Source organism: Schistocerca americana, chromosome X (genome assembly GCF_021461395.2).
Source record: "Schistocerca americana isolate TAMUIC-IGC-003095 chromosome X, iqSchAmer2.1, whole genome shotgun sequence".
In the NCBI taxonomy this organism is placed as follows: domain Eukaryota; kingdom Metazoa; phylum Arthropoda; class Insecta; order Orthoptera; family Acrididae; genus Schistocerca; species Schistocerca americana.
This window is the reverse complement of record NC_060130.1, coordinates 770,195,504-770,220,858: the sequence shown is the minus strand read 5'-3', so window position 1 is coordinate 770,220,858 and position 25,355 is coordinate 770,195,504. Positions and strand designations below refer to the sequence as shown.

The window sequence follows — 25,355 nt, the reverse complement described above, 5'->3', positions numbered from 1 at the left end:
TATCAGCAATGGTAAACACTCATAAGGATATTCTGTAACTGCATCTGGTCAATCCAGTTCACATTGTAAAGCACTTAGAACTTATTAAGGGGTATCAATGACAAGAGGTTACCTGTCACCCTTACGTCAGATAGCAGGTATCTATTGATCAGAGCTGCTGACCTGGATGTTTACATTGCGAGAACATCTTAAGCTATTTGTTAAACATCCTATTCGCAGAAGACAATGTGTTTGAATTGTGCAGAATATGACAGATGCCATTGGAACTGGATGGAACAAAGCATTTGTTTCTGTGCGAGATGCTATACAAAATATCCGACAATTTCACTGTACTAGTCAAACCAGTACGGCATTCTGATACTGGCTGTCCCGAGGTACATGTCTCACAAACAATCATGTTGGATGAACATTGGCAACTGAGCATTATACCAGAGGTTGAAAATGCCGCTTCAGTTGTAAAGTTCTTTTATTATCACACGACCGGTTTCGGGCTCTTATAAGCCCATCTTCAGATGTCATAACTTGGTGCTGGGCCCCCAAGCACTGTGATGGACGTGTACTAGGTGCAGTGTGCTACCTATCAGCGTAGAACAGGGCGTAGCAGATGTGAAAGAGGAGGCAAACTGGTTCATATGTAGCACACCATGCCTAGTAAATGTCCACAGTGGCACTCGGGGGCGGGGGACCAACAAGTTACAACACCTGAAGATGGGCTTATAAGAGCCCAAAACCAGTTGTGTGATAATAAAAGATCTTTACAACTGAAGCAGTATTTTCACCTTCTGGTACATGTCTTAGTTACTGTGGAAAGAAAGTTGCATCATCTTTGACAGATGCAGTTGTGCGTTGTAGTGGTGCATGTCAGGACATGTTTCAGTGCTTCTGCGAATTGTCAAATGAATAATGTAAAGAAGCAACAGATTTGCACCAAATTCTGTTTCAAGTGCAAGACATCTGCAGCTGAAACCCAATGCATGCTGACAGAGGCACTGGGTGAGAGTGCACTGAGTCAAGCAAGAACATCTGTTTGGTTCAAGCACTTCAAGGAACACAGAATTTATGGAAGATGACAAACATTCTGGTTGACCGTCAACATGCACACTACTGGAAATAATCATGAAAGTGCATGACGTGATTCACGAAGACCGAAAGCAGACAATTCACAATGTTTATAACGGACTTGGGCTGTCGTACAGTAAATGTGAATGAATTCTAGCTGATGAGCTAATACAAGCTGAATTGCAGTGAAGTTTGTCTCTCGTCTTCTCAGAATCAACCAATGAAACGTCAGGATTCAGACATGCACTGAGCTGCAAAAAAAAAGAGTTTGAGAGTATCCAAAATTCTTATCCAGAGTCATAACAGGTGATGGATTTTTTGTCTACAGTTATGAACCTGAAACAAAGCAGCAATGAACACAATGGAAAACGCCATCCCCTCCAAGGCTGAAAAAAGCTCGACAAGTTCACAGCAACATGAAGTCAATGTTGATCATCCTATAAATATCGACATTCGAGAACTGTGCATAAGGAGTTTGTGCCACTGATCAGACTGTCAACAGGCCATTTAACTGTGAGGTTTTGAGGTGGCTGAGGGCCAATGTTCTGCACAAACAGCCAGACTTGTGGAAAAAGAAAGTCTGGATGGTGCACCATTACAATGCACCCATGCACACCTTGCCTGTTGTGAAGGAATCCCTGGTCATGGTTTGCCACCCTCCCTGCTTGCCAGACTTACCCTTGTGTGACTTCTATCTGCCCCTGAATATGAAAATTACATTGAAAAGGTGATGTTTTGACTTGAATTAAGACATCCAGGTGCAATCGCAATGGCTCCTGAACACGTTTCACTCTGCGGATTTCCAAGAGTGCTTCCAAAATAAGGGGACAATAACAGGATCATTGCATACATACCCCAAGATGACTACTCTGAAGGTGATGGAGGACATTAGGATGTAAGTATAGTTTTCTGATTTTCACAATGAAATTCTCAGATTTTTGGGTATCACCTCATACACTGCACCAGAAAAGGAGCTACTGCTAACTGATGATGCAAAATGGCAGTATGCGAAGCTGAGCAGTGAGCAGCCACATTGCAAAACAGTAGGTCAAAATCTCAAAATCAGTAAGCAAGTTGTTATACTTTTATATACGTATGTCCACAAGTTGTGTAAGGATAAAATGTCACAACTTGTCCCAAAAATCCTGAAGTAATTAATAGTATTAAATGAAAGTCTGTGGAAGCCACCAAGTAATACAATGGCTGTTTGTTGCCCCAATGGAACTAGATATTACCGTCATCTATCATGATGGTAAGCCCACCGATACTGTAATACGAGGCATAGGAAAGTTGAAATTTCTGGGCAAACGAGATGGATGCACTGCTCAAATGATGATTCACTCTAAGTATGTAATATGAACCAATGCCACCAGTACTGACATTGTACCTAATGCATGGAAATCAACCTGCACTGTAAATAACAAAAATTAAAAATTACAGGAATTTACACCCCAAAATCATTAAACTCTGGCAAAGTTAAAAAATTTTAAGTTGAGTGGTTTTTTGGTTTCTATCTACTTCACAAAACTAAATTGCTTCTGAGAATAATAATAGGTGCTCTAAACGAAAATCTAAGGCTGACACTTGAAATTTACACTTTTGTAATAAATTTTGAATTTCATAGCAAGAATGACAGATGAGATAGCGGTACTGTCTGATTAGAGCTAAATACACAGTTTTCGAGAAAAATCTTAATAGGGATCAGACACAGGACCAACCAAATTAATTAAAAAATGGGACTGACTATGTTCGTAACAGAAATGTCTCACAATCACAACCTATAAGGAGCGATCACAAACTTTCCGTTTGAGGGTGTTACTGCATATGAAATGTAGTGTGCCTCCAATGTGGTATATAAGCCACAACATGTAGGCAAGGATCAGTGCGGCATTCATATTTTTCTGACGTGCATACAGTAAATGCAGAAACTTCAACTACGGTGACATTACTACCAAACGCGTCCAAACAGGAGCAATGTGCTGTTATTCTTATCTTGGCTGGCCAAAGGACAAACACCAAACAGACCAATCGGAAAATGAAGAGCTGTATGGGACAGCATGTCAGTTGAAAACCACTGTTGTGAATAGTGTGCCAAAGGGTGCTGCTGCTTCATGATAACTTATGGCCCAATATCGCAAATGTCGTAACACATTAGTTGTGCCAACGCAAATGGTAGCACCTGCCCTATGTCTGCCCCTGGTAGTTGAGTTGTCAGCGTGACAGAATGTCATACCTAATGGCCCGGGATTGGTTCCTGGCTGAGTCGGAGATTTTCTCCGCTCAGGTACTGGGTGTCATTTCATCATTTCATCCCCATCGACACAAAATTTATTTTAACTAATCCAGTATTTTATTGACAGCCATACTTACCAGATTGCCTTTGTATATTTATTTGATCTTTTTACCATAGGTCACTCTGAATGAACACCCCAAGATGTTTAACAGTTTGACTGATTCCAGTGATGCTCTGGTAATATCTTCACAATTGAATAATACACTATGCGATCAAAAGTATCCAGACACCCCCAAAAACATAAGTTTCTAATTTCAGGTTCATTGTTCTGCCACCTACTGCCAGGTACTCCATATCAGTGACCTCAGTAGTCATTAGACCAGGAGAGAGGAGACCGGGGCGCTCCGCGGAACCCACGGACTTCGAACGTGGTCAGGTGATTGGATGTCACTTTTGTCATAGGTCTATACGTGAGATTTCCACACTCCTGAACATCTGTAGGACCACTGTTTCCAATGTGATAGTGAAGTGGAAATGTGAAGGGACACGTACAGCATAAAAACGTACAGGCTGACCTCATCTGTTGACTGACAAGAGACCGCCGATAGTTGAAGAAGGACGTAATGTTTAATAGGCATACATCTGTCCACACCATCACACAGGAATTCCAAACTGCATCAGGAGTCACTGCAAGCACTATGACAGGCAGGAGGTGAGACAACTTGGATTTCATACTCGAGCAGCTGTTTATAAGCCACACATCACAACGGTAAATGCCAAACGATGCCTCGCTTGGTGTAAGGAGCATAAACATTGGACGATTGAAGAGTGGAAAAACGTTGCATGGAGTGATGAATCACAGTACACAATGTAGCGATCCAATGACAGAATGTGGGTATGGCGAATGCCCGGCGAAGGTCATCTGCCAATGTGTGTCATGCCGAGAGTAAAATTCGAAGGTGGTGGTGTAATGGTGTGGTCGTGTTTTTCATGGAGGAGGCCTGCACTCCTTGTTTTGCAAGGCAATATCACTGCACAGGCCTACATTGATGTTTTAAGCACCTTCTTGCTTCCCACAGTTGAAGAGCAATTTGGGGATGGCAAATGCATCTTTCAACATGATCGAGCACCTGTTCATAATGCACGGCCTGTGTAGGAGTGGTTACACAACAATGACAGCCCTGTGATGGACTCACCTGCACAGAGTCCTGACCTGAATTCTATAGAACTCTTTTGCGTTGTTTTGGAATGCCGACTTCGTGCCACGCCTCACTGACCACCGACATCAATACGAATTCCAGCATTACCGATGGAGGGCATCACAAACTTTTAAGTCATTTTCAGCCAGGTGTCCGGATACTTTTGATCACATAGTGTAGACAACGAGTTATCACTATGAACAAGTTTTCTGTCGAATAATGTACCCTGTACAAAATTCTATGAAGACATTTTTTATTTAATGGCTAGTATGAAAGGACTGCATCAAAGATTTCATTAAGTCAAGACACATGGCACCTACAGCATTCTGGATCCTGCAAATGAGATGTCCGAGATGAATTTTACACCACTAATGTTTATGGAATCAAGTGTTGATTCTCACTGAAGAGTTGCTCAATCTCTAAAAGAATCAGCACATGTTTACACAACACATGTTCCATAATTTTGTAACAAAATGAAGTAAGAGATCTATAATACTTTACATCTCTTAAAAAATTGCATCAAAAACTGGAACCTTTTTTCCATTCACATAGGATATTTGACAGTACACAAACCTACAATAAACTTCTGCTTGAAAATTAGTCTCTCTCTTTTTTTGCACAACTGATTTAGTATTTAATCAATCATGTAAATCACTAGAGTTTCCTCTCTCAAGAGATACTGATATTGCAATCATCTACCTCTGTATCTATCATTTTTGTAATAATGGGAAAGTGCAACAGTTGTGCAATCTTCTTCATAGAAGCGACTTTAGAATACAGACTTTGTCTTTTGTCAAACTCATTATCACCTTCATTACCATACCATTGCGATCAGCAAATGAGTTGAAGGATGAGTTTATTACATGACAATAAGTAAACCAAAACATCCCCACTTTTTTCCCTTGCAATTTAGCAGATAGTACTTTGCAAAACATCTACACATCTTGTGCAGCTCTTCCATGCTCATTTTGGCTTCATTTAAAATTTCTTTGTATGCAGAGCTTCAGCTGTAACTGGGCATTGCAGTAGAGGTTGAAGATATCACTATTCAGTATAACTTTTTTTATTTGTTTTTTATTATTTTTCAATTCTTAAAGCACGACCTATTTTGGACTCTTAAATGCCCATCATCAGGTGTGATAACTTTGTATTGTGACGTTGAGTGTCGTGATTGATGAGTACAGGATGCAGTGTACCACCAGCGAGTGCAGAGCCTGGAAGGAAACAGAACCTTACAACTGAAGCAGTATCTTTAACCTCTGCTTTTGCAGTAATTTTGTAACTTTGTTATTAGATCCTGGTTGGGACTTTCTAATATGATACATATTGCTCTAAGGCAAATAAAGAAACACTTTCACATCTGAATGGCATTGTTACATTTGGTTTCACAGCATAAACAAAAAGAAAACTTCATATAGACAGTATTACAGCAGAGAAGAAAATTAATTATAGTAAGATCAAAGAGATGGATTATCTGTATGCTTACTACAGGCATGATCATTCAATTTGTGCTTAAAAGATTTTGATGACCACAACATTTGTTGGATAGAGTACCAAAACTAAGGGCTGACTACACATGGTATTTCCCTCCTGTTCTTGTGTGAATCATCACAAATTTTGGAGACATAGCCATTTACAATTGCTTGTCGTGTGATTCACAAAAAATCTTTTGCATGAATGTATACAGCCCTTCTCAGTTACTTGTGGGATTACAGTGGAAAACATACTGCTGATACTGATTTCATTCATTTGACCACACAACTAAGTCCACTGGACGACATCAGGGTGCATCTTTTTTCTTTCTATCATCCTGTCTACCGCAACAGGAGTGTGACAGTACCATTTACGTGAATTTATCGATGCAGTGAATATAAGTTACCGCAACAGGAGCATGACAGTATCATTTATGTGAATTTATCGATGAAGTGAATATAAGGTACTTAGTAATTTTACAAAGCATCAATGAGAGAGAAGAGGGGTGGAGGAAGAGTAAATGAAGGACAACAGAAGAGGAGGGGAGGAATATTCAGATTATATAACCTGTCGATGACGAGGGCATCAGAGATCGAACACATGAAGGGACCAATGAAGGAATGAGAATGAATTTGGCAGCATTCTTTTCAAATTTAGTGATCTAGGAAACCCAAAATCTGAATGGTGAGATGAGAATTTTAATCCTAAATACAGTAGGACTAGGATGGTAAAAAGGAGGAGGAATGTGTGTGTGTGTGTGTGTGTGTGTGTGTGTGTGTGTGTGTGTGTGTGTGCGAGTGAGTAAGTGAGAGAGAGAGAGAGAGAGAGAGAGAGAGAGAGAGAGAGAGAGAGAGAGAGAGAGAGAATGCGCACATAGCTCAAATAATTTAACTAAATCTATACAAACAATGTATACACTAAAATAAAACCAGCAACTATACTTACGAAGAGACGCCCCAGATCCTACTTTATGTCGAGCTAAAGCAGCATACTGTGCTCGTGCCTTGGCACGTTGGGCTGCCTGCAGATCAATAGCACTATTAGACCGGAGTGCTGAAGGGCCAGGAGCTGAACCTCGACGTGGTGATCCATCTGCATAAACCAAGATAAATTTGTAACATTTAATACGTTACGGATGAGAGACATTGTTTTGAATGCCATGCTGACTGCTACTTAACAGTGACTACGTCAAAAAGACATTCTTTCAATAGTGACATTTCCTAGAGTACATGTATCTTGAAACTTAAAGCTTTTCGAGATAAATGGAATGTTTCCTGGTTACCATCTGCAAGTATCACATTTAGTGAATCACTGCCAGTGATATAAATGCAAGTTAATCATCAGAGAGAACAATCAAACACTTAAAAAATGTAGCTTCATCAGACTGTGTATACTGTTTGGTTAGGGCATTTATTTGTATGTAATACGTTGGTTTTAGCAACTTAGATGTATTTGATTTGTGCTGTGATGTCTCAAAGATTTTCAGCAATTTCTTTCCACAGCATATCTCTCCTTACACTATAGTTGATAGTTGTGTCTTTGCTGTGTGAACAAAACAAATACCTGTGCCTATAATGCTCAGCAATAAAGATTTGCAAAACATACTATATATAGAATATATGTAATTGCCAATGACCCCCCCCCCCCCCCACACACACACCCACACACACACACACACACACACACACACACACACACACAGAGCGAGAGAGAGAGAGAGAGAGTGAGTCCTGGTGCTGTGGCCTGACTCGGGTGAGACGTTCACACCAAGTGGAACAAAAAGGACAAGAGGTTTGAAAAACGGGGCAGGTAACAGCTAGGAAAGAATGGCAGCAATGGAACAAGATAGGAATGTGCCACCAGCGAATTCACCCTGAAGCAGAAAGGGGAAGTCCATATGGTACACATGATGAAATAGGAGGAGTTGGTTAAGGGGTAATGGGTGAGAGCCTAGAACAGAGAAAGATGGAAACGACAGAGAGAAATAAGTGGGAGCAGATTATGAGATAGAAGACTCTGACTAAATTCAAGTGTTGGAGAGAGACTGAGGAGGGTTTGGGAGGGAAACCCAAGAGACAGAGTTGACGTGGTTATGAGGAATGTGTTATCTGATATTGAGACCTGAACTTTTTTGTGATCAAATATTATGTTCATCTACATATACATCTACATAGATACTCTGCAAATCACATTTAAGTGCCTGGCAGAGGGTTCATCGAACCACCTTCACAATTCTCTATTATTCCAATCTCATATAGCGTGCAGAAAGAATCTTTCATACAAGTTCTGATTTCCCTTACTTTATCATGGTGATCGTGCCTCCTTATGTAGGTCGGTGTCAACAAAATATTTTCGCATTCGGAGGAGAAAGTTTGGTGATTGGAATTTCGTGAGAAGATTCCGTCGCAAAGAAAAACGCCTTTCTTTTAGTGATTTCCAGGCCAAATCCTGTATCATTTCTGTGACACACTCTCCCATATTTTGTGATAATACAAAACGTGTACTCCATCAGTCCTATCTGGTAAGGATCCCACACCGTGCAGCAGTATTCTAAAAGAGGACGGACAAGTGTAGTGTAGGCAGTCTCCTTAGTAGGTCTGTCACATTTTCTAAGTGTCCTGCCAATAAAACGCAGTCTTTGGTTAGCCTTCCCCACAACATTTTCTGTGTGTTCCTTCCAATTTAAGTTGTTTGTAATTGTAATATCTAGGTATTTAGTTGAATTTACGGCTTTTAGATTAGCCTGATTTATCATGTAACCGAAGTTTAACGAGTTCCATTTAGCACTCTAGGGACACTTCCCACCCACATAATTCAGAGAAGCTGGTAGTGGGCTGAGTGGAGTGACACAGATGGTGCAGGATATGAAGCAGCCATGAAGCCAAATGTGTTTTGCTCAATATCATGCTGGCCACAATTTTGCAGTGTCATCCATTCAAGTGGGCAGCTGATGGGTTGTCAGTCCGTCATAAAAGACTCTGCAGGCATGTGATGCAGTCCAGAAATAAAGCAGAGAAGACTGGTGTGTCATTCTAGTGATAAAACAGGTTGTAAATGGGGAAATCCACTGGCATAGGCAACTTTGACAAAGGGCTGAATGTAATGGCATGGCACTGGGACCAAGCATCTCGAAAACAGTGAAGCTGATTAGCGGTTTGTGTGCTACTGTTATGACCATCACTGGAAACTGGTTGGAGGATGGGGAACCTATGAGAAGACAACAAAGTATTAGGGCTGGATGGGCATACCTCATAACAAAATGTGGAGGTCGGAGGCTTGGCCAGTCTGTAAGGCAGAATAGTTCATGTTCTGTGGAAGATCTGATTGCAGACAATAATACTGGTGCTGGTACAACTGTTTCAGAACACACTGTTCAACACACACTTCTGAACATGGAACTTCACAGCAGGAAACCCCTACTCCTTTCCATGTTGCCCCAACAACATCGTCAACAATAATTACATTGGACACAAAATCATTGAGATAGGACTGAGAATCAATGGAAGCATGTCACCTGACTGCCTTAATCATGTTTCTTGTTCCACAACAACTACATTAAGAGTCCACATACATCATCATCCTGTCCAATAGCTGATCAACAGATGCACTGTGTTCAGGACCCAGGCCCATGGGGCAGTACAGTGATATGGGGGACATTCACCTGGGCTTCTATGGGACCTGTGGTAGTAATCGAAGGGACTATGAACACTGGACTACATGAACACTTGCATCTCTCCATGCTTGATGGATCCCCTGATGGTGTCGGAAGTTCCATGCCGCTTTTCACGGATGATGCTGTAGTATACAGAGAAGTTGAAGCATTAGAAAATTGCAGTGAAATGCAGGAAGATCTGCAGCCGATAGGCACTTGGTGCAGGGAGTGGCAACTGACCCTTAACATAGACAAATTTAATATATTGCGAATACATAGAAAGAAGGATCCTTTATTGTATGATTATGTGATAGCAAAACAAACACTAGTAGCAGTTACTTCTGTAAAATATCTGGGAGTATGCGTACGGAACGATTTGAAGTGGAATGATCATATAAAATTAATTGTTGGTAAGGGGGGTGCCAGGTTGAGATTCATTGGGAGAGTCCTTAGAAAATGCAGTCCATCAACAAAGCAGGTGGCTTACAAAACACTCATTCGACCTATACTCGACTATTGCTCATCAGTGTGGGATCCGTATCAAGTCGGATTGACAGAGGAGATAGAGAAGATCCAAAGAAGAGCGGTGCGGTTCGTCACAGGGTTATTTGGCTAGCGTGATAGCATTATAGAGATGTTTAGCAAACTCCAGTGGCAGATTCTGCAAGAGAGGCACTCTGCATCGCGGTGTAGCTTGCTGTCCAGGTTTCGAGAGGGTGCGTTTCTGGATGAGGTATCGAATATATTGCTTCCCCCTACTTATACCTCCCGAGGAGATCACAAATGTAAAATTAGATAGATTCGAGCACGCACAGAGGCTTTCCGGCAGTCGTTCTTCCCGCGAACCATAAGCGACTGGAACAGGAAAGGTAGGTAATGACAGTGGCACGTAAAGTGCCCTTTGCCACACACCGTTGGGTGGCTTGCAGAGTATAAATGTAGATGTAGATGTAGATGGTGCTGGCATCAGCAGGATAGTGGTCCATGTCACAATGCCAGAAACATGATACAGTGGTTTGAGGAGCACAATAGGGCTCCCATGTAGATGTCGTGGCCACTAAATTGCTTGATCCAAATCCGACGGAACACATCTGTGATGTTATCAGGAATCAGCACTACACTCCCAAATAGCCAGCCTGTAATTATGGATATTGTGTGTGTTATTTGGTGCCCCACACCTCTGGAAACCTACTGATGACTTCTCACATTCATGCCATGAGGAATTGCTGCTATGTTGTGTTTTACAGGTGGACCAAGATGCTATTAAGCAAGTGGCCCTACTGCCTTGGTTCATTTGCGTAAATGGCATAACTGCTTTGAGCAGTTGCCCTGTCTCTGATGGGGTAAGTTATGCTCATGATAGGCCTGGGATAAGATATACTGGATGGGTGTATGGAACATATTCTGCACCTGAGCCTTTCACAGGTATATAACCCAAGTAGTGTGAGTGTGCATGTGCATGTTAAGGTAACAGTCCACTGAGACAAAAGGGCAGCTCGTTTTGTATTATCACATAATATGGGAGAGAGTGTGGCAGATATGATACGCGAGTTGGGATGGAAGTCATTAAAGCAAAGACGTTTTTCGTTGCGGCGAGATCTATTTGCGAAATTTCAGTCACCAACTTTCTCTTCCGAATGCGAAAATACTTTGTTGAGCCCAACCTACATAGGTAGGAACGATCATCAAAATAAAATAAGAGAAATCAGAGCTCAAACAGAAAGGTTTAGGTGTTCATTTTTCCCGCGCGCTGTTCGGGAGTGGAATGGTGTAGAGATAGTATGATTGTGGTTCGATGAACCCTCTGCCAAGCACTTAAATGTGAATTGCAGAGTAATCATGTAGATGAAGTAGGAAACACATTGAAGCACTGCTACAAGGCAACTCTCTCACTCGGTTGATATTCTAAGAGGATTTCATCAATCAATTTCACCAAGTAAAGTTCCAATATTCCATACTGAATGTGGCCTCTATCATTAAAACAAAAACTGAGTGAAGTACATTCTATCCCAGCTTTGTGCGCAGATTTGCCACATTAGCTAGCAGCTGAATGATGTTACATGGCAACATGGGTACCCGAAATGTAGACATTTGTAACAATACATAGGTGTACGGATTAATGGCTTTACTTACAGCAACAAAAGACTACGTCACCTCCGGTAAAGCCCTGAATATCTGACTAAGACTAATATATATGTATATGAGGTACTGCGGTACCCCAGAGGCTGCTACCTAATGGAGATTTGTTTTGCCTCAAGAGTCACCCATGACATTAACATGTAGCACATGTTGAGTAACTGTTATTTTAAAATATATTTTAAACATATAAAAATATTTTAAAATAGAGTTCGATGATCTCAGTAGTTAAACTCACATTCTGTGAGAAATGACATTTTACTATCATGACACATTGTGGCTCCTTATGACGTCTACAGCTTATAGTTTTAGTCCCAGTCCCAGTCTGGAACACCCAGATTCACCAAATCAACACTCAGTAAAGACTGGCCGAGTTCCCTTAGGCACTTATCATTTGGCACAGCAATGAGGACTTGTAGATTATTGAATATTGTGGACACGGTGAGCCTTCACCTCATAAATGATATGATACCTGCTATAACCACGTACATGATATTTGGATACACAATGCAGCACCAGCTGCTGGTGCACTACACTTTGAATATTCCGCCAACAGAACAGCATCTGCGTGGACCAGCCACCAGAGGCCGCTGCAGTGGCCATATGACTTGTGCACATGATACGGCGTGTCACGCCATCTACTGGAGCCCTCATCTTTATATGCATGGTGCAGCAGACACTTGCTCTCCCACTGTGTTCTTACTTATCATTTGCAAGTGATTATATCAGTACTTGGATTGTTTCTATGTTTGTATTTATGTTCTCAACTGTTGTTCACTTGTATGCGGAAGAAGAATTAACTATGGTTCATTTTGGCCGTACTGTTGTTTGTTTCAACAATACAATACCTGTTATATTAGTTAAAGGAAAACTATTCACTAATTAAAGTCACTGTTTTGAAATTAAGTATCTGTTGTACTCCCCCTCCCCAACAAAAACAAAAAAAAAACCCACTTGAGAGAGCTAAAACAACACAAAATGATGATATAAGAAAATGAATGAAGCACTAAAAACATATGCTCACAGAACAATAATTCATGAGTGTACAGATTTTCAGTTATGCACAACAGAAATAAAGCAGCAGTCACATTAGGTACATTTTGAAAGGGAGAAAGATGGAAGATATGGGTTAAGCCCATAGGTGATGAAACTGCTGGAGACTGCCCTTGAGCTATGCATGGGAAAGAGTATGTCATGAAATTGGCTATGGTGTCTTCAAAGGTACCATCACGGTTTTCACTTGCATGATTTAGGAAAGCCACTGAAAATCTTATTATCTTATTTCTAACCAACAAGACAAGAGATTTGAAGCCCACTCCTCCTAAATGGAGTACAATGCCTTGACCACTCTGCAACCTCGGTGATGATTTTGGAACAAAAGAAATTTACAGTCAGACCTTTTACCATAACAATGAGACTCCAACAAGGAAAAATACAATACCAGAATGCACAGTACTGGAAACATACAGCTATCATTGTATGTTCAACTACAATAAACACTGTAAAACTTAAGGGTCACAAAGGTACACCAGTAAATACTAAAGAATGAAGAGAATGGAGTAAGCCACTGAGATCTCAAAAGACCTTATATAACTAAGTAAGGTGAAAATTGAAAGGTGGCTCACGCTTTAGAACACTAAGAACTATCCCGAAAAGTCTTGATGATCCTGTGCATATTTGTTGTCTACTTTCCTCAAGGGGTTTGCATTTCAGCTTTACTCACTCACTGTTTACAAACTTTACCAGAGATAAGTTTTTTTTATTTTTTTTAAAGGACCTTATGGTGTGCAAGGATTATTATAGTGTTACACACTGGAGAGCCAAAGGAACTGGTATACCTGCCTAATACCAGGTACTGCCCCCATGAGCACGCAGAACTGCTGCAAGATGACGTGCCATGGACTCAACTAATGTCTGAAGTAGTGCTGGAGGGAACTGACACCATGAACCCTGCAGAGCTGTCAATAATTCCATTAAGAGTATGAAGGGGTGGAGAACAGCACGTTGCAACGCATCCCAGATATGCTCAATAATGTTCATGTCTGCGGAGTTTGTTGGCCAGCACAAGTGTTACAACTCAGAAGAATGATCCTGGAGCCACTCTGTAGCAGTTCTGGACGTGTTGGGTATTGCACTGTCCTGCTAGAATTGCCTACATCAAACGGAATGCACAATGGACATGAATGGATGCAGACAAGATGCTTACGTACATGTCACCTGTCAGAGTCATATCTAGACATATCAGGGCCCCATATCACTCCAACTGCACATGCCCCACATCATTACAGAGCCTCCACCAGCTTGAACAGTCCCCTTGCTGACATGCAGGGACCATGGATTCATGATTATGTCTCCATACCTGCACATGTCCATCAGCTCGATACAACCTGAAACGAGACTCGTCAAACCAGGCAACATGTTTCCAATCATCAACAGTTCAATGTCGGTGTTGATGGGTCCATGTGAGGCGTAAGCCTTTGTGTCATGCAGTCATCAAGGGTACATAAGTGGGCCTTCGGTTCCGATGATGTCTTATTGAATAGTTTGCATGCTGACACTTGTTGATGGCCCAGTATTGAAACCTGAATCAATTTGCAGAAGGGTTGCACTTCTGTCACTTTGAATGATTGTCTTCAGTAGTCATTGGTCCCGTTCTTGTGGGATCTTTTTCTGGTCACAGCGATGCTGCAGATTTGATGTTTTACCGGATTCCAGCTATTAATGGTACACTAGTGAAATGGTTGTACAGGAAAATCCCCACTTCATAACCACCTCTGAGATGATGTGTCCCATCACTCGTGTGCCAACTATAACATGAAAGTAACTAAATAACTCACTTAAATCTTGATACCCTGCCATTGTAGCAGCAGCAACCAATCTAGCAACTGTGCCAGACATTTGTTGTCTTATATAGTCAGTGTCGTATTCTGCCTGTTTATCTATCTCTGTATTTGAATGAGTATGCCTATACCAGTTTCTTTAGCACTTCATTGTATATCACTGGATATTGTACAGAGTGATAAAGAAGCCCACTTACTTTTGAAATTGCACTATTCATGAAATAATGTAGTTAGAGAGAGGGCAAACTGAAATGATATGCGGTTTTACTGAAACAAAACACTAGTGCAGCAACTGGCCAAAAGATGGCGCTGGACAGCAATACATCAGTAACATCGCATGACAATCATGTATAAAATGAGCTGTAGTGAGAGAGAAAGCCAGATGCACCAGCAATCACGGCATGTTGGTTTTATCAGGAATGACACTATTCGCAAAGCTTTGCTATCAGAATGGAGAATCCGCTACTGCATCTTTACGATCCTATCAGCATAAGAAGGGTGTTCAAACAGTTAAAGGTCGTCTGACAAGTGTCGCTGTGAAGAAAATGATCACAAAGTTCATAGCCAAATGCTATTTAGATGATTGGTCCGGTAGTGAATGATCAGACTCCAATTGCTACTTCTGCTCAGGTAGTTCAGGAAGAAATGGAGGTATCAGCAGGTTCATCTCTGCACGGTGAAGTCAGCGCTCATGAAGTCGCATGTCGCACTGGCATTCCATGCACTATTGATTAGAGAGTACAAAGGTGTAGCCTCCAATGCTATCCGTACAAAATCCCCAATTGTCAAGAAATATTAGCCACCGATTTTGTCACACGGAGGGCATTTGTGGTGTGGGCACTTCAAAGAATGGGGGACGATGACAACTGGTTGTCTAATGTGTTGTGGAGTGACAAGTCCACTTTACACTTTAAGGGTGTGTCAACACCAACAACTCCAAAATTTGGTTTACCAAAAATTCTAGAACTGTCATGGAAATCCAACTGCATGTCGAGAAAGTCATGGTGTGGCTTGGATGTGCCACATTAATTGTGACTGGACCCTTTTACTGTGAGGAAATGTGAGCTGCTGTTTTCAAACTGTCAGCATGACAGATTCAAGGTATGCCAATATGTTACAGAATTGCATCATCCTTAGCCTGGCTAATAAACACCTGCTAGAAGGTATGACTTTTATGCAGGTTGGCACTTCACCCCATATTGCTACATTTATAAAAGATTTCTTGTTTACATTGTTTGGCGAGGATCGCGTGCTGAGCTGCCACTTCAGTCATGCTTGGCCTCCCAGGACACCAGACCTCAATCCATCTGATTATTGGTTGTGGGGTTACCTGAAGTTGCAAGTCTACTGCAATCATCTAATCTCATTAGTTGTGCTAAAAGAGAACATCTGACGGCAATTTCTCACCAAACATACTGAGATATACAGCACTGTTCACGACACTGTCCCTGGACTGCAGGTATTGTTGATGAATGATAGTCGACATGTCAAGCATTTGTTAACATTGTCTTTGCTGAAAATAAATTGTTACGCTACTTATTGCTTTGTATCATATGAAGTGCCATCTGTTGGTCATTTTGTGCACCTTTTTTTGCTTTCAGTAGAACTCCATGTCATTTCAAGCATATATGTCAATTTTTACCTCACTACTCACATTAGTCCATGGAATGATGAATTATCGAATGTTAATAGATTTTTGGGTCACCCTGTATAAAGGCATTTAATAAGTGAACATATGCTGAGTTTATTTTACAAATATGTCATGCATACAATTAAAAAAAAAAAAAAAAAAAATACTACTTCATTTGAATTATAATTTTATTGCATAAACCTAATCGGGTTTTCATTTGAACTGTTTTGAAAATAGGTGTGTCTCACTGAAGTTCCTTATTACTTTTGGATGTTCACTGTCAATTTTTTGATTCTGAATTACATCCAGCTGTAGTTTTTGTGTTCTGTAGCTTTCTAGCGTCTCCAGGATATTTAGTGTATGAAAAATGGTCAGCACTTTACTCATGTCTGGTATTTGGCAACATTCCACACAGATGGGTTGTGACAACTGGCTTAACTAATTCTTAAGTGAAGGGCTGCCATGTGTTCACAAAATCTAATGTCAAAGGCTTTCCCTGTCTTTTTAATATAGAAGGTTCTACAACTACATTATATTTTATACTCTCCATGTTTCCAAAATTTATCTTGTCTGTTTACTATATGTGGAAATGCTATTCCTTGCTTTTCTTGGTGTTGATTTTATGTTTCTCCAGGATTTCTGACTTCCAGTATAAGACAGTAGCAATGAATGGTGTGTTATGGGGTGAGTGTTTTTTTATGTTCTTTAGCTTTGTCACACACTTTGTTACCGGCTATGTTCTAATCATTCTGTTATGGTTTCAACTTTGAAACCATTTTTCAGCACTAAATTGCCAACTACTTTGCAATACAGATTTTGTTACAACTGCATCTTCTGACAGGCAGTGTTAGTCCCTATGGAACATACTCTTAAAACGAAAGCAAAGCCGCCGTAAACAGCCATAAATAAAAACTTGAAGTTTAGTGATTGGTTACATTGTATTTGTTATTTTTACTGCAATTATACTCTTACACAATGATGCAGCATATCAGAGCCCAACGTCATCTGGTAAACAGTAGAGCAACGTTTATTAGCATTTAAGCATTCATCACTCTTAATGTCATCATTGTATGAAAACCTCTATTTGTGTGTGTGAAAGGAAGGAAAAATAATTACTTAAGCTGTTACACAATTTAACTCCCTCAAATGACACTCATATTTGCAGTACACACCAAGTAAGGAAGATTTCAGAAGACTACTTGATTCTGAGAATTATCATTCGGATACAACTGCTAAATTTACAGCCTTGTCTGGCATACATATCTGGTAATAAATATCATAATATTAATGACCAACAGAAAATGAAATGATTAAAATGCTGGAAAGTGGATCATCACTCATTTGATAAATGAAGTTGCAATAGGAGTGCAAAGTGTAATTATCCATACTTCGATTTCTTTAAACGGGAGTAGGCTATTTACCCAATGAATGAACTACACAGGACTAATTCAGTATCAATGTTATGTATGTGACAGCCAGTGTGAACAGTCTCATTAGGAAAGCATAATCATGTGGATCTCGAATACTCAATGATATTTCAAGAATGCAGCTGACTGATGTTTTCTACCACGTACCATATCACATCTGAGTACTTATCAGACACTGTCAGATGAAATGCTGCTAATTCACACAAAGATGTCTGAAAGGAGTCCACACGAAATACGTGTACCATGTGTGGTAGAAAACAACTGGCTGCACTTATAAAACATAACTGGGAGCTGTAATGATTATATAAGCATGAGACAGCAACTAGAGATAGTCCACTAGAGATAGTCCAGAGACAGGATTTAATGGGGTTTGGGAATACCAGTGCTTATAAAATGAACAGTAGTTAACAATAATCAAACCTAAAATACACAAAATAAAGAAATACACACCAAAAATAAGGTTCGATAATGAAACTGAGACAATGTGGAATAATTGTTTTAATCCAACAACAAAGAAATGAAGACAATATACAGATAAATACTTAAAATCAAAGGGTGACAATCAACAACAAAGGTCTCTAAATTGATAGGAAATAGCGCATGCCATTATCTTCAAAGGTAGATTACAGGTATGATACAAGTGCCAAGAGATTATTCATATCTCATATGCACATGAAGTGGCGCAAAAATTCTACAGCTTGGTGACGTGCCATGAATGAGATACCTATTATCATTCTGTATAACACAGTATTGGCATACAACAACAAGGAGATAGAAAGGGTGGCCACTGTCTCTCCTCATCCTCACAATAGATGGGTTCATCACATTCTGATAATCTTTCTAAACTATGATTGCCCTCCACCCCCAATCCCTTGAGGTAGGTAGGTAGGTAGGTAGGTAGGTAGGTAGGTAGGTGGTGTGTGTGTGTGTGTGTGTGTGTGTGTGTGTGTGTATGTGTGTGTGTGTGTGTGTGTGTAGAGGGGAGGGGAGTGGAGAGGGGGGAGGGGGGAGGAATAGAGAGATTAAATGGTGCTGTCATATACAGTCCCACATAAAGTAATAATTGGATACAAAATTTTCCAATTCTTATGCAGAATTTCAAACCTGCAAGAAGATATGGATAGCAAATTTCAAACAAGACACATGCACCTGACATCCATCATCAAGCAGACGACATGATGAAGTTCAGACGTCTTCCATTCTCAACACACATAATACTTTCTCATTTGGTAACAAAAGAGTAAAAGTCAACTGGGGTACAGCCTAATACAGGATTACCATGATTGAAGTCCCAGTTTCAAAATGCTGTGGAAAGAAAACCACTGCTCAGAACGACATCAAATTTGAACAGCATATTAAAATGCCATTAGAAAAAAAAAAAGAATTAGTTTGTTCCTCAGTCTGTGTCTGAGACTCCCATCACTGTCTCCATGAAGGATTGTACACTCCTGGAAAAGCTCCATCACAAGAATGGTGACTGAACCAGTAGCCCTGCAGAGAATCCGGACACTTGAAAGTATGAAAAACTTAGATCTGATGGAAAAATTGAAAAATTGTTGGAAACCAACAAAGAGTTCAATATAGTTTAGAGATAAATATTTAAAACCAAAGCGCGACAACTGACAAGAAAGGTCTCTAATTGAAAAGGAAATGGCACATGCCTTTACCTTCACAGGTAGCAGTGCACGAGTTCTGCTCAGGTTCTGGAGAAATTGGTTACACAATTCAAAAAGACAGATTCTTTTGAAGTGCAATGTGGCAGAGGGAGGAAACCAGTTGATCCAATGTCTGTCAAAGACATAATTGCAACACAGCACAACAGATCAAGCAGTATTGTGCAAAAATGATGCGCATGGGGGAACCTCCCCAAACACTGGACATGCTTTGAGCAGTGTGTAAAATTCTACAAAACACCCTGCATTGCTCTCCATACATCATCACCCATGTTAAAGAGTTGCTTCCTGCTAACCTGCCAGCAAGACAAACCTTCAACAGTGTGGATGTGTTGGTAGGATCATTTTTATGCAAGATGGTACTCCTCTGCACATTGTAGTCAGTTAAGCAGCTGCTGCAGAGGAATTTCAGAAATGCTAGAATTATCAGCCATCATTTCCCTAGAGTCTGACCATCCCAATCTTCTGATCTTAAACCGTGCAGTTTCTGTTTGCGGGATTATCTGAGAGGTGTTGTGTTCAATGCTCGAATGTAGTTGAAATGAAGGCATGCACTGAGCAACATATTCTAAATGTCTCCTGAGACACTTCAATCTGTTGTGCAACATGCTGTTTCTCAATTTCAACTTGGGGCAGAAAACAGTAAACAGCATATTGAACATGGCTTGTTTTGGTATCATAACAATTAGAAACCAACGTCATTTTACTTTTGATGCAGTTTTTGGCCACATGACAATTAAAAACTGATTTTTTCCATCCGATGTGGTACGACTTTGATATGGTGTTTTTTGCTGAGTGCCAAACTTATGCAGTCATGCACTTTGAACAGTATGGATGGTGTAACATGCAGCTCAAACCACAGCTGTCACACTGCGATTCCATCTGTCATTTGTAGAATTTTCATGAACTATGTGTGTGTGTGTGTGTGTGTGTGTGTGTGTGTGTGTGTAATACACAGTTCAAACTTGATATCATTCTGACCAGGGGTTCTCTTCCTACAGCATTTTGAAACTGAAACTTTAATTATGGACACCCTGTAGATTACACTAAAAGTAACTCAACGAAGCTTTTTTCTGCAAATAAATACAGTGTGTTTCACAGTTCTTATTACAGGCTTTTATAGGTTGCAAAAAGAACTTAGCAGATAAAGTTCTGATAAGAAGTCAATGACTGGACTGTACCATTTGAATGTCAAATAAGATTAAAGATTGAATCACTTTCAAATCTCCCAATTAGTGGTATGCACACTGCAGAGACAATGAGTTCTGACCTACGTGCTCTATTAGAGCTCACTGCACCGGCAATGTTTCCAGTACTCATCATCAGGTTCTTGTTTATGCAATGAAGGACGTGCTCTTCAAAGTCGAGAGTGCGACACGTCCACAGAGAATAATAATTGACCCTCCTAGCAGTGACATAATAGTTTCTCACAGCTATTGTTGTAGCCAGATGAAAATGGTATGTGATGTCATAACTACAACAGGGACTGTCTTCTCAGTCTGTGTATGTGCGCACCATGAAGAAGAAAATTTGAAAGTGATGTGATATTCAAACTTATTTTATATCCAAATATTACATTTCAGGACATGGGTTCCCAATCAAAATTTTATCCACCAACCACTAGAAGCTAGTAACAGAAACTGTGAAACATAGTGAATATGAAAATTATAAAATAAACATTGATCTATGTAACTATTCCATTCTGTGGACACCTGGTCCCATCAAGATTACAGCTAAACTCTGCTGATAAACACACAGCCATAAATAAATATCTTCTGCATGCTATAAAAATATTAATGATAGTGTAGTTGATGGTACCTGCAACAGTTCGACCTCTTGGAAAGTCACTTCCAGCTGCCAGCCTACCTCCTCTTCCTCCTTGCTGGTCTACTACGTTGTTTGAATTTGACATTCCCATTTCAAGATTAAGAGCTTTCTTATGTGTACTATCCAGTGAGTTTAATATTTGCTCAGCATTTTCATGAAAATGGAGCCGGAAATGCCAGAAAGCCCTACATACAAACAACAAAAGCAAACAATTATATACAAAATACACAACACATGCAAAACATAAAAAGAAGATACAGAACATAGATGTGCACGTAACTTACATGTACAGATACAACACTCATTTCACAGTCTGCATCACATTCTTTATCATGCACTAATAAATGAAGTTTACGTTACTCTTTACAAAGGGAGAAAAGAAAGGAAAACAACAAAGAAAAACAGAAAATGCAGAAAGAAAGAATTAAAGCTGCCCAAAAAATAACAACAGAAACTGGGAATAATATTCTCTAATAATGAAAAACTGAAGCTGCAATGTTAATAGTGAATAAATGAGTGATATTCAATAGAAAGTACTGAAAATCCTACAGATCAAGACAAAAGATATGTACTATGTGCAATTCAGCTGAACATATTTGGAGTGGCTCATAATTCATGTTACACACTTCTAAAGATTGTAGAGGAAGCTTAGTAGATCAAGTTTACATAGGAATCCGCATCCGGAATCATCATACAACGAAGCAACAGAGTATTTAAGTTATATGTGCCAGGGTCTTTAAATGTATGTATGTACATGGTGATTCCATGATGATGTTACAGGAGATGGATAAACACATCAATCTGAGGCAATGGTCCCTGTACCAAAAATGAATTAGTCGAAAGTTACAAATGAAAATTATTCTGATGCCTCTGACTGTGGTATACATGTACCAGTACTGTTGTTGCTAAGATTGTAGGGTTGGGAGAAATGTGTTCATCACCAGGGTGGCTACGTTAAGACATAAATATATAGACGTGAAGAATAAAGGTGTAGAATGTTAATCAAATTTGTTTTATTTAAAAACCTTTAAGAGTTAACACACAAAAAAATCAGAGACATTACTTTTCAGCACACCCTTGTAGCGATAATAATCAGAATACCACATAGATGTAGGCAAATACATCGTATCTAAATGCTTAAATCAGTTATGTCCAAAATTGCGCATTAATTTCAATTGTCATGAGGACTTTTTATAAGGAAATTGAACACAAAGATTTCTTAAGGTTTTCATTAATGCTTAGATGTTGCAATACGAGAGGAAAAATTTACAGCAAACAGCTTTACAGACTGACAGACTTATTTTGGAATACATAAATTATGTGTATAAAAATACAAGTTTCATTAGAGATGTATATCAAAAACTTCTCAATAATAGCATGCTGACTATCACAGAATAAAACTCCAATGAAGCATTACTTGTATAATTCACTTTCACCTAAGGGAAATATAACAATAAGCAAAGGATAAGGATAAGTATAAGGACAAGTAACTATGAGATTTCACACAAAGAGATTGAGGGGGGGGGGGGGGGGGGGGGGGGGAGATTGCACAACTAACTGACATCACCATCACCCTTTATTAACACATGCAGACAGAAAACTTTATGTTTAAATATATGGGGATAATAATGTCAATGTGAACATTTTTGTTGACAAAGTATATGAGGATAGGCTGTTCTCACAAGATCAGGTTTCAGGTAAACTTAATATTGATAGTATTTGACATGTTGACACTGTGTTCCTGACTGGGACTCATGTCCGCATCTCTGCCATTCACGGGCAGCATGTTTCCAATTGCGCTACCTGAGCACACATCACACACTGGCATAAAGCGTTAATCTGCCACCATCTTCTCGGCATTCTCTTCCAAACTATGCATAGGTTCTCTCATGATCTCATAGGATTAACATGTCCAGGAGGTATGCTCAGATAGCACAAATGACAGTTCACAAAACACAGGCACTTGTGTTTGAGCCCCATTACAGCACACTATTTCGACTTAGCATATGCAATTAGAAAATTCAGTCCCAGATACATAACTCCAGAGGTTAACAGGAAACAAAAATCAAAACAGTTAAACGAGTTGAAGCCTACTACCCATAAATATCAGTACTGTATCTTAATCACTGTATTACTTTGGTTTCATATTCATGGTTTGAGGGTTGTGATTTCTCTTCAGCTGCTCAATAAATACATGGCTGTGATGCAAAAATTTGATGAAAGTCTTTACAATCCTCACACCAACATGGGACATGGTGCATCACAAGAACATATGAGGCCTGAGAGTGAAGCATCAGCAGCATGTGGCACCTGATCGAACCCGTTAAGGAAACTGTCTCAGTTTTCAGAAAACAGTGAAAAGGCTCAACAGCACCCAGTTATTCCACTGACAAACCACATTGGCAACTTTCTGTTAGGCACTGTTTTCTTTGAGAGGTAGAGCCACATGGAAAAGCACTATATGAGAAAGAAGGAGCTCTGAACAATTCAATGTTTGGTGTAGATGAATACAGAAAATCTTAACATGTAACATTTATTTAAGTCTGTTAAACTTGGAAATGGCTGGAGAGTTATAACGTATGATCAGTGAGAGCCTCTCCGTGAAGAGGTTCTTCAATCACACGGTACAAACACTACATCTCCTCTTAAATAGAATGTACACTGCCATAGCAACCAAATGTGGAGAGTGCCTGTGTCATTAGCCATGTTTCCATAACAGACCTCTTTTAAGTGATTACAGTCTTGGCATGCATTGTAACAATGCACATTATCATGTACTCACTGCTAGTAAAGCCGCAGTTTAAAGTTGTGAAATTCCCCCCCCCCCCAACCCCCCCCCCCCCCCCCCCCCGCCCCCCACCAAAAAAAAAAAAAAAAAAAAAATCTCTCTGCCTCCAGGAGGTTTATAGTCTGCTGAAAAGTACAGTTTCCTGTTATGGACCTGGTAGTGTATCTGTGCAAGGAGCAACTTGTCACACAGAGACCACAGCTACTGAGCGGCATTGCATGCCGGACCTTGGTGTGTACTTGGCCTGCAGGAGGGACAGCAATAATGTATGACAGACAATCCTGAGTGCGAGGAAGTTTATAACTCAACAGGACAAGGAGTTAGCAAATATTGGCAAACTAAGCATTACTCTACAAATTCTTTTAGAAGAAACTGTGTGTGCGTGCGTGTGTTGTCGTTGGGAAATAGGGGGGAGGGGTTGGGGTATATAAGAGAAATATTAAATTGGTGAGTTAAACAATAGCTGGTAAGTCAAATGTAAGGCTATATTCAGGGTAAATTTTGTAGAATGCCATGACAGTGTTATATTTCTACTGGGGATACTTTGCTCCAATGCATGATTTGACTTTGCTGGAAGGTCACTCAAGACTACAGTTAAGTGTGTAAGCAGTGTCTATGAGTCAGAGCTATTGCCACTAATGTCTGGCCCAGTCGAACTATTGACTTCAAGTAATGTAACTCCCTCCCATCACAAATATTGGCATTTCATCTCATACATGTGTGAGTCTCCTGATGCCAACGCATCATCCATGCACTGTCTGGTGATGGAAAGTACAACAGTGCTACTACAAAATCTGCCTTCCCATGTTCAGTTTGTTTCAAATTAATATAAAATTACTGTTTAATGAAGTAGGAAAACAACAAATATAAAATGTGAGTACCACATCTCCAGGATGGTTGTTCCTGAAAAGGCCCAAAATCAGATCTTCGGGTGGTCACTTCCCCAAGAGAACTACACAATCAATCAAATCAAGATAGGAGGATGAAAATGGGAAGCATTTTTATTGAGGATTGCTGCAGGTAATGTGAAAACGATGAATAAGAAAGTTGGACAACATGAAGAGAGAAATAGAGAGACATTTTGTAAGTCTTGTAGGGCTTAGTGAGGTTCAATGGGAAGGAGAATCTGAATGCTGAGAAGACAATTTATGAAGGATCGGAAAGGAAGGCAAATGGAGTTGGAGTTACATCAAAGAAACAGTTAAACATGAACATAGTTAGGGGTATTCAAATTAGTGACAGAGTGTTAACAGAGAAATTAAACAGTAACTTTGTGAATACATTGATTATTAAAGTCTACATGCCAACAAGAAATGCAAACGAAGAGGAAGTGGAAGTGGAAAAAGTATGTGAGCAGACTGGGGAAGTCTGTGAAGAAAATTGGAAAGGACAATTAACAACTGTAATGATGGGAGATT

General features: G+C 40.0%; 1 protein-coding gene across 8 annotated transcripts in view; it reads right to left on the bottom strand.

The window, feature by feature from the left end:
• LOC124554970 (CLIP-associating protein 1-A) overlaps positions 1-25,355 on the bottom strand; it is a 250,544-nt gene that overhangs the window by 105,303 nt on the left and 119,886 nt on the right. For all 8 annotated transcript variants that reach the window (XM_047128704.1, XM_047128701.1, XM_047128703.1 and 5 more), the window contains 2 exons: positions 21,141-21,334; positions 6,910-7,056 (listed from right to left, as the gene is read on the bottom strand). In XM_047128704.1, the coding sequence (XP_046984660.1) occupies positions 6,910-7,056; positions 21,141-21,334 (341 nt within the window). The remainder of the gene's footprint in view (positions 1-6,909; positions 7,057-21,140; positions 21,335-25,355) is intronic.